The 14,901-nt window shown below is 38.0% G+C and overlaps 1 protein-coding gene across 8 annotated transcripts in view; it reads left to right on the top strand.

The window, feature by feature from the left end:
- Positions 1-14,901, top strand: part of CADM1 (cell adhesion molecule 1) — a 328,941-nt gene that overhangs the window by 289,172 nt on the left and 24,868 nt on the right. For 5 of the 8 annotated variants that reach the window (XM_017523327.2, XM_017523323.2, XM_017523322.2 and 2 more), the window contains exon 8: positions 4,322-4,405. The exons of the other annotated variants lie outside the window; for them this stretch is intronic. In XM_017523327.2, the coding sequence (XP_017378816.1) occupies positions 4,322-4,405 (84 nt within the window). The remainder of the gene's footprint in view (positions 1-4,321; positions 4,406-14,901) is intronic. 8 annotated transcript variants of the gene reach the window in all.

Raw genomic sequence — 14,901 nt, 5'->3', positions numbered from 1 at the left:
CACAAGCCATGGAGATTATGTTAGAAGTAATGACTGAAGCATTCAGCCTCACCAATTAGTAGCTTTTCAGCTCAGAAAGTTTATTCCCAGTGGTATTTTCCTATGATACCTGGGCTAGGCTTTCTCCTGCTTTGATGAGCAGAACTATTCTGTTTTCAGCATGAAGCTATTAAATTCCAAAAGATGTTGCAAGCCAGTAAATACTCAGAACAAATACAAGGTCCTTTTTAGCTACATAAACCACCTGTAGCTACTGCTTCAGAACAAAAGCTTTTTTAAAAAATGTGCCTGTTTTGTTAATATCATTTTACAGGATTATTAAAACATCATAAATTTTATTCTCTAGTCAACACATATTTATTGAGCATCTACTACGTTCCAGGCATCTTAAACTTATTTCCTGTTTATAACTTACTGTTGATTTTACGTATGGGGAATATTTTCTATTTAGTTGAGGTGTGCACCTCCTGTCTAGTTTTATAATATCAAATTCAGTCTCTTCTGTTCAATTGAAATCTCATATGCCAAGAAATAGCCATGAACTGACATGACACAGAATGAGTAAGCAGAGGCATTGACATTTCAATGTGTTATAAATATTTTAATATGTGTGTGTGAAGAGGGCATTTTTCTTCATGTTAGCACTGTAAATAATCCAAGTATAAGTTTATATGAATAAATGTATAGACACATATAAATTATACCTATGAAATATCCACATCATAATATCTTAGAATCAGGGTACTTTCCTTATGAAGAAAATAGGAGTGGCAGTCTTTTTAATCAAACAGAAGCATGCTTTATACCGTATCTGCATGGATATTAAAATATAATCCTTAGCCTATACCTGAGATTTTTTTCCTAGCATAATGCAAAATTAAAAGATCACATCTAATCACCTTATTTGTAGACTTCTGAAGTATGTTTTCTCTTTGCGCACTACCAATGTTGTCTGTGGTTCACACATAATAACATTAATTCTCCCAGTAGTTAAGGAAATCCACATGAAGCGAACAGTTTTTCTACATAGGTGAGATGGGGGCGCAGCATGTCCTGTTTTCAGCTGGCAATGTGCAGAGCCACCCCTTTCCACAGACTGCTCGGCGCTGGGTGGAAAGTACATTCCTCCCTTTTTCTGCATGTGCACTCTTCACATAAGGGCCTGTGCCTCATGGGAGTCCCCAGCATTGCTGTTGCCCAGGTTTACTGGCGTTCAGTCCAGCTCTTTACAAACTGCAGATTATAAAAAGCAGTGACAAATTTCCATTCATCTGTTATGTGCTTTCTTGATTCAGAACACTAAGCTATCTGGAAAAAGAGTTTTGATTTATTGTACTTATTGCCCCTACATGTCAAGAGAAGAAACATTTTGTGAGTTTGATGGACATATATGTTTGAATAGTTTTGTATAGTAGTTTATAGTTAGCATTCATATAGTGCTCACTTTATTCCATGCCCTATGGTAACAATTTTACATGCATGGTCTCATTTAATCTCAACGATAACACCAGGAGGCAGGCGTTATCATCATCCCATTTTACAGATGATAAACTGAAGCTCAGAAAGGTCACACAGTTTTGCCCAACCTCACCAGGTTTCTACATGTGTTTTAGAACCACAATACTTTGACTCTAAAGTCCACAACAAAGTTTGTCTTTCTTTATAGATTCTCTTATTCTCACTGCTTTCCAACAGGACAATCCCCTTCAATATGAGATGATCTTCTTAGAGTTAACTGTCGGGATCAGAGTGCATTATTTGAAAACCAAGAAATATAGGGATCTACCTGTTTAAGGCAGACACAGCTGCATACACATGCCTCCCTAATCCAAGGTGGCACACCTATCCTTGTCTAGGGATTTGATAGATCTGTAATATACTACCTACCTCCCCAGTCAGTGCTAGTAACAATACTTGGGATGACAGATGAGAATATTAGCCTAAGGTATTACTAGTCTATTAATAAAATTCTCTAGCAATTTGGGAAGGTGATGGGTAGATTTTCTTTTCAAAGCCGATTTATTGTATTACTACAGTAATTTTGGAAGTATTTTATGAACTAAAAGTTGGTATGCCTCTATAAAGTTTAATTCAATTCCTTGGAAGCAACCTCTACACAAGAAGAATCTAGGTGGTTAGTGCCTGAGCCCCTATTGGTTTTATTCTTGTAGCCACTACGTGTCAAACACAGCTCATTAACTCCAACACTGTACTTTCTTAAATGGTGGCCTCATATTGCTCTTACTGCTAGAAATGATCTAAGCATTGTTATTATACCTGATAAGGGAATCTAGTTCTTTCAGGTCGCTTTAGCCAGATGTGAAGGACAACAGTTGCCCTAGTCATGATGAAGATAATTGAAAGTGTGTGATTTGCACAAATTGGGAGGGACTGATGACCTTTCCCTGAAGTCTGTGCCTTCATTAGTCTGGTCCACCCCTTGGTTCATAATAATATTTTCAAATCACCTTCAGGTCTACTCTTACTGTATTGTGGACATTACACACTTTAAGTCTACTTTTAGAATAGGTACAGGAGAAATCTCCCAGGAACAAATGTTCCTTTTCAGTGGTAGTTACAGTAATTCAAGCAAAACAGAAAAATCACATTAACTGACCCTGTGCTGGGCAGCAGGCACCTCTCTGGATGTAGTTTAGTTGTGTAGTGGAGGGAGCGGGATGTCTTTACTGCTGGGCTCAGGGTCACTGCACTTGGTTCATTTGTATCTGTACTGGCACCTGCAACAGGTGTGTAGGTGCATTCAAATGAGTTTCCAGGTCACAAAATTCTTCCCCACCTGTGGCTTCCATGAAAAGTGTGAGGAAGCAAGACTGAACATATGGCCTGAATCACTGCATTTCTCATCCACCTTTCTTTTAAAAAGGTAGTTTAAAAATATTAACTTAATCATTTCTGCTTCTTGGACGAGAATGAGATTTTTTTTTAATGACATCCTTATTTGGACTCATGTGAGACTGCTTTAAACAAAGTGTAAAATGCTTGTATCCTCAGCTTAAAGGAACAGAGCCTCCCATAAAACAGAACAGTTGCTTCTTGCCTGCTGATTTCATCCAAGTATATTTGTATTAGAGAAGCAGTTTGTGAGGAAAATTAAAACCTCAGATTGTTGATCGATAGTAGGAATGATTTTAAGTAGACGTTGCAACCAAGCACCAAAATATGTTTTTATAAACTTTTGGGAACTTGCAGCAAACCCAGTAAAGGTACAGTATATAATTAAAGTTTTGATGTATTAATTAGACAATCTGAGAGCTCACTTGAAGATAAAAGGACACCAGATGTGTCAGGGAGAAAAAGTTGACGTGCTTTAGCTAAAATTTAAAATCAAAAGCTTTCAAATCGTCTTATGCTCTATTATAGCAGAATGATTGCTTAGTTCAAAGTCTTGCTGACAATTTAACACATTCAGTTTGATCATTTGGGCTTAGATTTTTTTTTTCTCTTTCATATTTGCCCTTCCCTTGTCTCCAAATAATTTTTGAGATGATAGAAGAATATACAGTATATCAAATATCTGACAGAGGGTTCCCTATCAGGTGCCTGGCTTTGAAGGTCGAGTCTCATTTATATTTAGTTCTCTTGTTTACAAGATGGAAAGCGTTCTTTCAGTTTTATCACTGTAGTCCACTTAGGTCAAGCTTTTAACATGAGCAAAGGCAACTTATTAATATTTATAAGTTGTAAAATTTATTGACTTTTAAAATAAAATCTCAGTAAAATCTCACATGCCTGGAACTTGATATTTAGTGGTGACATTCTCTCTTCTTTGTATTTATTATGAGTATAGAAGTAGTTTTACTTCCTGCTGGGATGTATTGATGGAGAATAATGAAGTTAACAGTCACAGAGAGCAAGTGTGCAGGGGCACACTCATCCTTGGCTGATACGAGCCCTCTAATAGAGCAGCACCACCTCCTCCTCCTTCCTTCTATCTGTAAAAGCTGAAATGAAATGACAACCATTGTACCCTCTTGGTACTGAGTTGATTTAACCTCACCTTTGAAATCTGGTAGGGAAGAGGAGTGTCATATATTTTGATTTTTCCTCCCCTCTCTTCACATCTCCTCATCCCTAATTCACTTCATTAATGAAAATTCTCTTTTCTTCTTTTCTCAGCTCTTCCAGCTAAGGCTTTGGGATATAATTACAAGGCACAAATCTTGCAGGGAAAGAACTTTTGGTTTTAAAGGGAGAAGCCATCAAACAAACATCTCAATGTCCTCATGCTTTTGTTTTGTCATTACTGGTCATTGTTGTGTTCAGCATTGTGGGTTTGATTTTCCTTTTTTTTTCTATCCAGATCCCCCCACAACTATCCCTCCTCCCACAACAACCACCACCACCACCACCACCACCACCACCACCATCCTTACCATCATCGCAGGTATGGTACCTTCATTACCATTGAAAATGTCCTGAATGTATATTGTCTTTCTGGTATGTATAAAAAGAAGCCTAAAAGTTCCCTTTAAATCCCTGGAATTTAATGGTTCCTTTATTTTGGAACTCCAATGACATTAGATGCTATGTTCTTAAGTTGAATCTTAAGGACCTCAGAAACATCCAAGCATTTAACAGTACGTCAGATATTTTGCAGCTTAAGCATAAGAGAATTCTTTTGTAAGCATCACTATTCAAAGCAAAACACTAGGGAAAATGGCAGCTGGCTGCTAAAGAACACGCCGATAGCTTCTGCTTAGCCACGGTTGATGAAATGGTAAGTATTGTGGCTTTCAGTCTTGTCTCTGTCTTAGTTTCATCTCAGTCCATGTAAGGGAAACTTTACACACTACCTTCAACGTGCCTATTTGGGCCATGCTACTAAATGCATAGTCATCCTTCCTGCTCCAGAGAGTACCCGCTGACAGTGTTACTACCTGTTTGTGTTGCCTAGGTAGTCACAAGAGATCAGAGGGAGTCACTTGTCTTTTCCATGCTGAGCACTCGTGTGCCCCTCCCTGCCCTCGGTCACATATTGGAGGAGTGGAAGAGGCAGCCACTGTGGTTCTCACTCTGCAGCTTTATCTTTTTGGACTGTCTGAAACTCTTATTCAGCATGAGTTTTACTGTCTCTTGTTTCTGTCACTGAGGGAGGTGGCATGCCATCCAGCCCTTCCTGGCATCCAGTGGCTCTCTCGTACTGCTTGATGTGGCTTGTCTGGGAGCCATGGGGTTTCTTCTGCTGCCTAAGTAGGAAAGCTTCCAGCCACACTATGTCCACTTGACATGAAGGATTTCCTTAAACAAGGCCTTCCCAACCTGTGTGTACAGGGACTAACCACAAACACATGTGGAAGTAATTATTCTGTGAGAAAAATATCTCTTGAAAGAATAACTTTTCCACTGCATTTTGTTATCTGGTGAGACTGCAAGGTATCTGAACCGTGTGCCCTGGTACACAGCCTTGTCACTGGACTTCTTTGTGAACACTGAGTATTTGACTCCTCACGCCTCATGGTCAGCTCCTTTTTAGCACCCTAGATATCACTGCTATCCTTTACATCGACATGCTAGAGACATTTCCAGTTTTCATGGGAGTCAGTAAGATAGACATGATGAAAATTCCAGGTGTTCAATGAAAGAGAGAAGAGGCCTTGTCAGTTGATAGAATATAAGAATAGATTGCCTAATCTCAGTTTTCTTCGCTTTTCTACTCATTACAGTGGAACAAAGAGAACCCTTAAGGAAGCCAATGCTTCTCAACGTTGGTTCTAAAACCATCAGTGCTGGCACTCAATTTAAAATCTGAAAATCCATCAATTGGTTTTCATGTCACACTCTAAACTCAGCTCTCTAAACAATCTGCTTCCTAGATTCCTGTCCGTGTGTGTTTCTGTTTTCGCTCTTTGTTACTTTCTTCTGTAAACTTAAGTAAACTTCTGTAAACTTAAGTTTGTTGGCCTAGTGAATTGATTCCTTCCGTTTTTTATACCATTCATAAGCATATCAAAGATGCTTCTTCCTAACTCTGATTTCTGGAGTAATGTGCTACCAACTTTTCCTACGAAGAACTAGGATTTCTTGCCTGTTACACAGTTTGTAAGCCAAGTTAAACACTTACTCTTGTGAAGGGCCCTTTAGATCTTAGTGTAAATTATATCCCCTAATTCTCCATTGCCCTACATATGTTAACCTTTTAAGAAAACATATCAGCAGTCTGTTTTATCTTTGCAGAAGTTGCCTGGGTATGAGCCAGCATTTATTACCACTCATTCTAGAAGGTTCCAGCTAGGTGGCTATCCAGGTTTACATTTTAAGACAGTCAAGACCTTATTCATGCGGTGTATAAACACCACATTTCTCTTTTATATGGAACAACACTTTTCATTTGCGGCTGGCCTTCTCACTAGCTTATACTTTTTTTTAAGACCTTAACACTCCCTGAACTCCTCCCCCCTCACAATCAATCTCAGCAACTCAGTAGTCGCTTCAGTTCACAGCTCTTAATCCTTCACTCAAGACTAAAGCTAATCTTATGTCCTCAAACAGCTACAACTCACTGTTATCACAGTTCCAACTGCAGAGACTCCATTTAAGAGGAAATTTAAAAAATAAACAATACTCTATTTCTGTCCACATCAAAGATACCTCTAACAGGAACTTGTCTTTGCTTCTGTCTCTCTGCTACTAGCCTCTCAGCTCAAGGTAATGTAAGATGATCTCATAGATGCACTTTAGCCTCTTGATGTTAGCAGTTGAATCCTCTCGGCACACAAAATACATCTGTGGTAATGAATGCCCAGATTCTTACTGGCACACCCAAGAGTAGTTAAACCAAAATTGCTAATAACACAACATTGTAGCATTCATTGCCTTAATGGACGTGATCTTCTAGGCTTACTGTGTCTTAACAAGCAGTCTTATATATATTTATCTTGCCCAGAAAGTACACTTGTAGAATTTAACATTTGCTCCTTTCTCCAAACAGATTAAAGGTTATGCAGCTGAATGATTCTGTGTCCCATTTTAAAGGTCCAGGCTATCCCCTAGATTTAGATTAGTTCCTAAAAAAATCTTCCAGACTGAATCTTGACAAATGGATAGCTAAATTATTTTCCACTCCTCTTCTCTCTTGCACTGTTAGGTACATTACAACCACCATTAGCCTTAAAAGCTGCAACAGCCAAATTTGGTGACAGTAACATAAAGCCTGAGTTTAAACAAAAAAAAAAAAAAAAAAAAAGAAGTCCACAGTCATCTATTTCTTTTCTCCCAGTCAAATGCAATAACTGAAACCCATTCCCCAGGTCAGAGTTTCATTACAAGAAAAATGTACATATGCAATAGAAAAATATTTTTAAACTCGAGAAGTCATAGTTGATTTCTGATTTCTCTGAAAGGAAGTGTTCCAGTATTATCCTTTATCTTCCATAACCAGGATAATCAAATCGTTCCCCTTGTTAGAGAGGCAGACTGGCTTTCTGTTCTGAGTCACCTGACTTCCTTGAAACATGTTCAAGCTTAATCATGGAGACCCTTCAAGGGGAAGAATTATGAGCCAAATCTGACTCTGCTTTGCCCACCCAAAACCACACCCCTCATGGGTGGGAGCACAGAGTGTTTTCTGCTTCCTGCTTACCCTACACGGAGCAGGCCTGGTGAATTACACATGAAGGCACACGTCTAAGCATGGGCTTATCTAGGGAGAAATTTTTGTAGTCTCTAAAGTACTGAAAGGAATACCAACAGTCCCTGATTTATGATGGTTCAACTTAACAATTTTTTTACTTTAGAATGGTGCAAAAGCAATTCGTATTCGACAGACACTGCACCCATACAGCCTTTCACTTTCAGTACAGTATTGAATAAATTCCACGAGACCTTCAACACCTTATAAAATAGGCTTTGTGTTAGATGGTTTTACCCAGTTATAGGCTGATGTAAGTGTCCTTACATTAAGGTAGGCTAGGCTAAACTGTGATGTTTGGTAGGTTAGGTATATCTAATGGATTTCCAGCTTACAATGTTTTCAACTTAGGGTGGGTTGATTGGGACATAGCCCCATCGTAAGTCAAGGAGCATCTATATTTAATGTCAACTTGCCATATCAACTTGTTGTGGCTTTAAAACCATTAAGCCATTATAGTCTCATTAAATTTCTTTCCAAATAAAAAACAGTTTTAGATTGGGAGCCATTCAGAGCCTCACGATGACTTGCCACAAGGTTCCTTGGTGTCTGTTATCTTTCGTGTATGTTGACATTCTGACCATATATTTCTGTTTCAACTATTGCTATCGGCAGGCCCCTGTTCCTTTTTTTAAAATCATGTCTAGTTGTCTGTGTGGTTTCATTCATGAAGATATATGCTATCATATGGAAGCATAAACTGCATAATTTAAATTGCCCCTGGAATCCTTTGTTAAAAGACAGACAGCCATTACCCCAGATAAGAGTTCTTCATATAGATTCCTGTCAGAAACTAGAATAAAAGAAAAACCTACTGCCATGCTGGGGTAGGGGGTGAGGGGAGTGTGGGTGAGCAGGGGGTGTTTGTTCTGTCTTGTTTTTAACTTTCTTTGTAATTAGTTGACTCTGTGTGTTGGGTGTACATAAACATACCCATTTCAGTGTTTGGTGATAGTGTTAGCCCCTGTCTTCCAGTTGGATCAAGATTTTTCCTGTAATCATCTCAGGAAAACATGTTGTGTTTCCCTTCCTAGTTAGTGTGGCTGTTGTTTTGTTTCTACCTGGTTGTGTCTTGAGTTAGATGCTTGATGAGGAATATCATAGAAAGGACTCCACACTCAGTTTTAAATACCCTTAACAGCTTACAGAGAAAATTCAGGCTGGGAGGAGTTCAACCTAGAGGTCACACTATACGTGTGACTGTCATAAATTAAAAAATTAAAACCACCTTAGAATAAGAAATGAATAGCTATAGGGCCAAATTCTGAAACACATTAAAAAATCCTTTCATAAGAATGAAGTAGGTCATTTCTAAATTAGTTTTCCACTTTTTAAAAGTACGTACCCAATTAAATATTTTGTGTTCCTAGGAAAAGAAAATAGCCAGGCTTTTCTTATTGGTATCGAAGCACTCAAAAAACCAATACTCCTTGTAGGAAATGACTCCTACCCCCAGGCCTACGTTATTATTTTGGCTTTCATAGGCTGAAATCATAAGCTTTTGTCAGGTGTAATGTGGATTAGATCACATAAATAAAGAAGGTGGGTATAGTCTTTACCCTTCAGTGATACTTATAGAATATGTCCAAGTGGGGAAACTTGACACCACAGCACATGTTTTAGTTCCTTAGGTACAAAGGAAAGAAGCACACCTGTCCTTAAGACTGAATCTACATCATGACTATCTAAATGATAATAGAGAGCTTTCCTCCACATAAAGCTGGCTACTCCCCAGGGTCTTAGCCTAATGATTTCTACTATTTGCTGTTGATATTTGCATGGTTCAAGAGCTGGTCTGCTTTTTAGCTATGCATTCAACAAATATTGAGTACCCATAATATGTACAGCACTATGCTAGTGCTTATGGAGACAAAATACTCCCTAAACTCCTTATAATACAGTTGCTAGAACACGTTGCACATGTTGGGACACAATAGGAGATAACATGCAGCTAGGATGATTCGGTGGCACAGGTAGAAGGTGCCATAAATGCTGAGGAGAGTGTCGCAGTGGACTTTGATCCGTGCCACCAAAAAAGGGACAGAATGTAGATAAGAAAGGATGTCATTTTGGAAGTTAGGCATGAAGGTCCAATGTTACTTCAAGCATCTGTCATCAATGTATGTTTATTTTGCATGTATTTATGTTCCAGGCATAGGTTAGGCCACTATTGCTAGGAAATACACATATTCATCTTAGAATGTTTACTAAATTGCCTTTTTTTCTAGAGTTGACATCTACTTCATTAAGATTATTTTTCATTCAGCATTTATTGATTACTCATCAAGTGTTATTCATATGCCAGTATGCCTAGTGACAAGAATATTTTCGGGCACTAATAAATACTCATGAGCTACCTTTTATGTAATAAGCTACCTTTTCAAGTTTTTGCTCCAAAAAGTGTGTGTCCATTTTTCTTCATACTGTCTTAAGTGTTTTTTTTTTCCTGATGATTGTAAACCTGTCACAAATAACAGCATAGCTAATCAGCTTTTGACCTAGATTCATTTAGGAGGGAATGAAAAAAGGTTTGAATACTACAGTGATGGAGGCCATCTGATCCCACATTTTTAAAAGAATGAATGAGAAATGTAATGTGAGTAGAAAAGTTTTTAATGCCTCTATCATAATTTCAGTAATTTTATGATCTTTATTTTAAAAATAATCCTGGTGATAAAGATGTGACATGTTTTCATAGTAAAGATCTATCAACAATGCAAACAAAAATAATACTGCCAATACAGGTTTCCCAGAATTAGAAAGTGATATTTACAGCTTTCTTGGTAGTGAAAAATAAAAGACTTGACTGGAAGGGCCCAGACCTCCCATACCTAACACAAAATTTGCCAAGACTTAAAAATATGCTGTAACTTACAGAGAGCCTCTTTCCTCTCTCCATTACTACCCTCCTGGCAACACCCTCTTCATTTCCTTCCTTCCCCTGTGCCTTCCTCTTATCTGTACCCTGTTCCACTGAGCATCCACATACAACATGTTATAGGTATTGTTTTTCTTGTAAAATGAAACTACTATACAGATTCCTGTTATTTTGAAGAACAACTGGTTTGCAAATGAAAAGATCTCAGGGGCACAACAGCACTAGTGAACAATTCTGAAGAAGCTTTTAACAAAACTTGAAATTGCATATCTGGAAAAAAAACCAAGCCCCATTCCTGCTGTTCTGTAGCACACAATCTCTTCACTCACAGGGGAGGTGACTTTAACAAGCAAGAGAGCTTTATCCTGGCTCTCCTATTTGGGCCTTTTAGTTTTCGTCCTGTTCCTTTCTACTTCTCCCATCTGTAAGACAGGGGAGTTTGATTAAAACATAACATAGATAGAAAGAAAATTAATCAGGAAACCAGGAAAAAACAAATTCCAGAGTTTAATTTTCCAGCAGTTATTTTTGTTTTCAATCAGGTTCAAATAACTTGAAAAAAAAAAAAAAAAAGAAAGAGAGAAAAAAAATCCTATATTTAATATATATTGGCCAGCACGCACAACTATGAAAATAACATTGTCAGGGGAATTCCTTGCCTGCTCTAGTGTCTAGATTTAAAGCACCTCCATAACACAAACTGAAGGGGAATTCAATTAAGAAAACCATTGGCTTCTTATTGACTTTAGTTAAGAAAATAAACTGGGAGAAAGTGTATTAAAATATGTCTAACTGCTTAGTATGCTTTCATTTAGGCTTATGACAATCAAAAAATGAGAGAATTTAAATTTTTTACAATTAAGCTCTGGTTTCGAGTAGATTGTGGGTTATCATGCTGTGCGCTTTTTTAATGTACACCTTACTCAAACACACCCCAAAATGCAGACTTGCAATCTGTGCGTTGTAAAGCAGAAGCACCACAGATCAATCGGGGGAAAAAATATTTAAGGTTGTGAATTTAATTTTGTTCTAGGATTTTCATTTTCATTTATGGCACCCGTTGTGTTTGAGACCATGGACCAATTTATGGATTAGTTTTAAACCCCCAGTCTGTCACACTCAATGAACAATTCTAAGTTGGAGAGAATCCATATGAAAGGATTAGAATGTGCCACAGTGGAGCTTACACATGACTGTTTCAACTAAATATTGCCCAGCTGCCTCTCCTGCAATAATTCCTTTTTTTTTTTTTTTTTTTTTTTTTTTCTAATCGGCTTTTTTTTTTTTTTTTGGGTTTTTTTGTCAGAGTTTTTTTTTTTTTTATTTTGTAAATAGACTACAACAATAAATGTATGTGATGTTTCATTTATTGAAGATAGGGTCTGATAAACTATAGGATTGGGAGACTAAGAAGAGGAGTCTATATTGAGTGGAGTATGCATCTTTCAAATAATAATGCTGGACCCTTCTATGGATACCTTGTTTGACTGTACTCATACTTAGTGGGTTTTCAAGAATATGGGATTGTTTTTTCTTGGCCATATAAAATACATGTATAATACATTTGCTCCCTTTGTAATTAAAATTAAGAGACAGTAGCTTAGCTAGGCCTTTTAAATTTCTGTATAACCCAACACCATCCTAAGTTCAGCCCAATTTTTTGTGACCTGTTTTTCTCATAGGCTAGCTCAAAGATTTTTTTTTTAAGACAGCAACAAGATGAGGTTTTAAAAAGGCTTTGTTGGGGCAATTAGGACATTCTCATTTTTCAAGCTGATTACAGCAGTTATCACTTATACTGAAATTTTAATATTTGCATTTTGCCTCTATACTTAGAATATTACCCAGCAATATGGTGACCGCACAAGTTGATTCACAAGGTGTGTTTGCACATTTCTCTGGTTTTCTGATTAAGATACCCTAATAAATCCTGCTTCACGAGTTGCACTCACTTCAGAGCCAGGGCGTCTGTGGTTTCTGCATGAAGTCATAATGCAATTATGGAGGAGAATTAGATTCTGTCATAGTGCTCTCCTGCAAGGAGCACAAAGTTACTTCTAAAGAATTTTTTCTTAATTCTTTACTTGAAAATAACCTCTGTTCAAGCAGCATACTAGCTGCTCCTAGAGAAATGGAGTCAGTGACTCCCCAGTTACACCGTCAATCTTGTTCTGAGCTTTGTAGCCAGCCTGTGTTTCTGCTGCGGTGTCCTACCCCATTGCTGATCATGGTTTTGCCATTTCCAGCTGCAGTAATGGTGTTGTTTGACTTGAACATGTGTTTGCTTTTAACCGTTTTAGAATGTGTTTTTACTTCTCAACATCCTCCTTTCCTCGCCTTTTGGGTACAATTGATGGATTTCCCATCCACAGAATGGGGAAGCAAGATGCACTGTGGATTTTCCTTCATTTATTTTCTAGTAACCACCTAGGAGCAGACACCTAGCTTTACCTGGTTTAATTTCATCTTAAAGCTGATATGGTGTTGCGCTGTAGGAAGACAGTAAATTTGGGGTCATTGGTTAATGCTCAGATATTATTTTTGAGGACTTGAACCCTTAGATTTTACTCCACCCCCCTGATTCTTTCATTTTTACTTAATTATTTACCTGTAAAAATAAGGCATCTGCCGGGGGCAGTGGCCCATGCCTGTAATCCCAGCACTTTGGGAGGCCAAGGCAGGCGGATCACCTGAGGTCAGGAGTTCGAGACCAGCCTGATCAACATGGAGAAACCCTGTCTCTACTAAAAATACAAAATTAGCTGGATGTGGTGGCACATACCTATAATCCCAGCTACTCAGGATGGTGAGGCAGGTGAATCTCTTGAAGGCAGGAGGTAGAGGTTGCAGTGAGCCAAGATCTCGCCATTGCACTCCAGCCTGGTCAGCAAGAGTGAAACTCTGTGTCAAAAAAAAAAAAAAAGAAAAAAGAAAAGAAAGCATATTAGAAGAGCCACTACAAAAATAATAAGCCACAGTGTTTATTGCTTTTTTAAAAATTTTGGAAAGGAGCCAATGCCTATCTATAAAATATATTAACATGCATATAAATGTTTCTGTACAAATGGGCATTTGATTCTGCCCCTCAAATGTAAAGTACCTATGCTGGACTTGGATGTTTCAACAAAGGAAATGTGCCATCTGTGTCAGGAGAATCTGGAGAATCTGGAGCAGAGTGTGTTTCAACTGTACAGTTTTCTGTATTGTTTTTTACTGCTATTTTATGCACAAAGACTTGTAAGTAAGTATGTATTTTGTTCTTATGCAGTTTATTGTATGTTTCTCTTTCCTTCATCTATTCTTCAGAAACTGAGTTATCAGTAATATTAAGCTGCATTGGCCTTTCAGACTTCTGGTTAATTCTGGCTCCTTAGAAGGGATCTAATTTTTGATGGTATAGGATCCTGAGGAAAGCATGCCAACTGAAGGGGAATGCCGGTGTGAATTCATGTGTCATATTTATAAATCAGAAGCACCAGGCTCATTTTCAAAAAAAAAGCTTAATTTGAAGTTCCAGTGCATTTAAACATTGCCTGTGTCGAGTCAGAAAGTCTTTTGGAGTCTCCAGAGCACATGAAAGCAATTACAAGCCAAACCGCTGCATTCTACAAAAGGACAGTGAACTACTTGCTTGCAGTTTAACCCAGAATTCCACTTCAGCCACCAGCGTTTGACTAGAGATGACTAGCTCCTGTCTCAGTATCACCATTCCTTTCTGGCCAGCAATGAGTGGTAGAAGGAATGTGCCTGGGAAGTTTTGAAATCAAAATGGAAGTATAGCCAGATGGGTTGACACTGGAATGAAGTTGACTAGAAGAGTGGTGACAAAATGACTCTGGAAAAAGAATGTCACCCTGCATTTTGTTAGATATTTATGTCACTTCCCCTGAAGCCAAAAATAAAGAGAAAATTCCTTGAGTTCCTTGGAGGAATTTCTTGTAAACAGGAGCAAGTACAGCAAGCCTGGTTTAGAGGCTTGGTAGAAGAAGGAGAAAACTTGAACAGCATCAGAAATAGAAGAAGAAAGAGACAAAACACATTTCCTTCCACAGCAAGTTCATCTAGCAATGAAAAAAAAAAAAACAAAAAAAACTGCACTCTCTCCTAATCCAGCCATGAAATCAGGACTCCTGTCAGCTCAGAACAGTGAACGTGGTTCTGAATTGTGAGCAAAAGGATGGCTGGATACTTAAATTTTTGGAATGTCATATGATTAGAAGTGGCATTTGGCAGATTGTGTGAACTTGAGTGTTTTCATGAAAGGCTTCTGCTCTTGAATTTTAACATTAAGAGCTTTAGAGTGAAGAATGGATGTGTGTGTCTGTGTGTGTGTCTGTGTGTGTGTAGAAACTAATCTGTGAAAACCTTGGATATG

This window comes from Cebus imitator, unplaced genomic scaffold (assembly GCF_001604975.1).
Source record: "Cebus imitator isolate Cc_AM_T3 unplaced genomic scaffold, Cebus_imitator-1.0 Scaffold28, whole genome shotgun sequence".
NCBI classification, from domain to species: domain Eukaryota; kingdom Metazoa; phylum Chordata; class Mammalia; order Primates; family Cebidae; genus Cebus; species Cebus imitator.
This window is presented reverse-complemented; position numbering and strand designations above follow the sequence as displayed.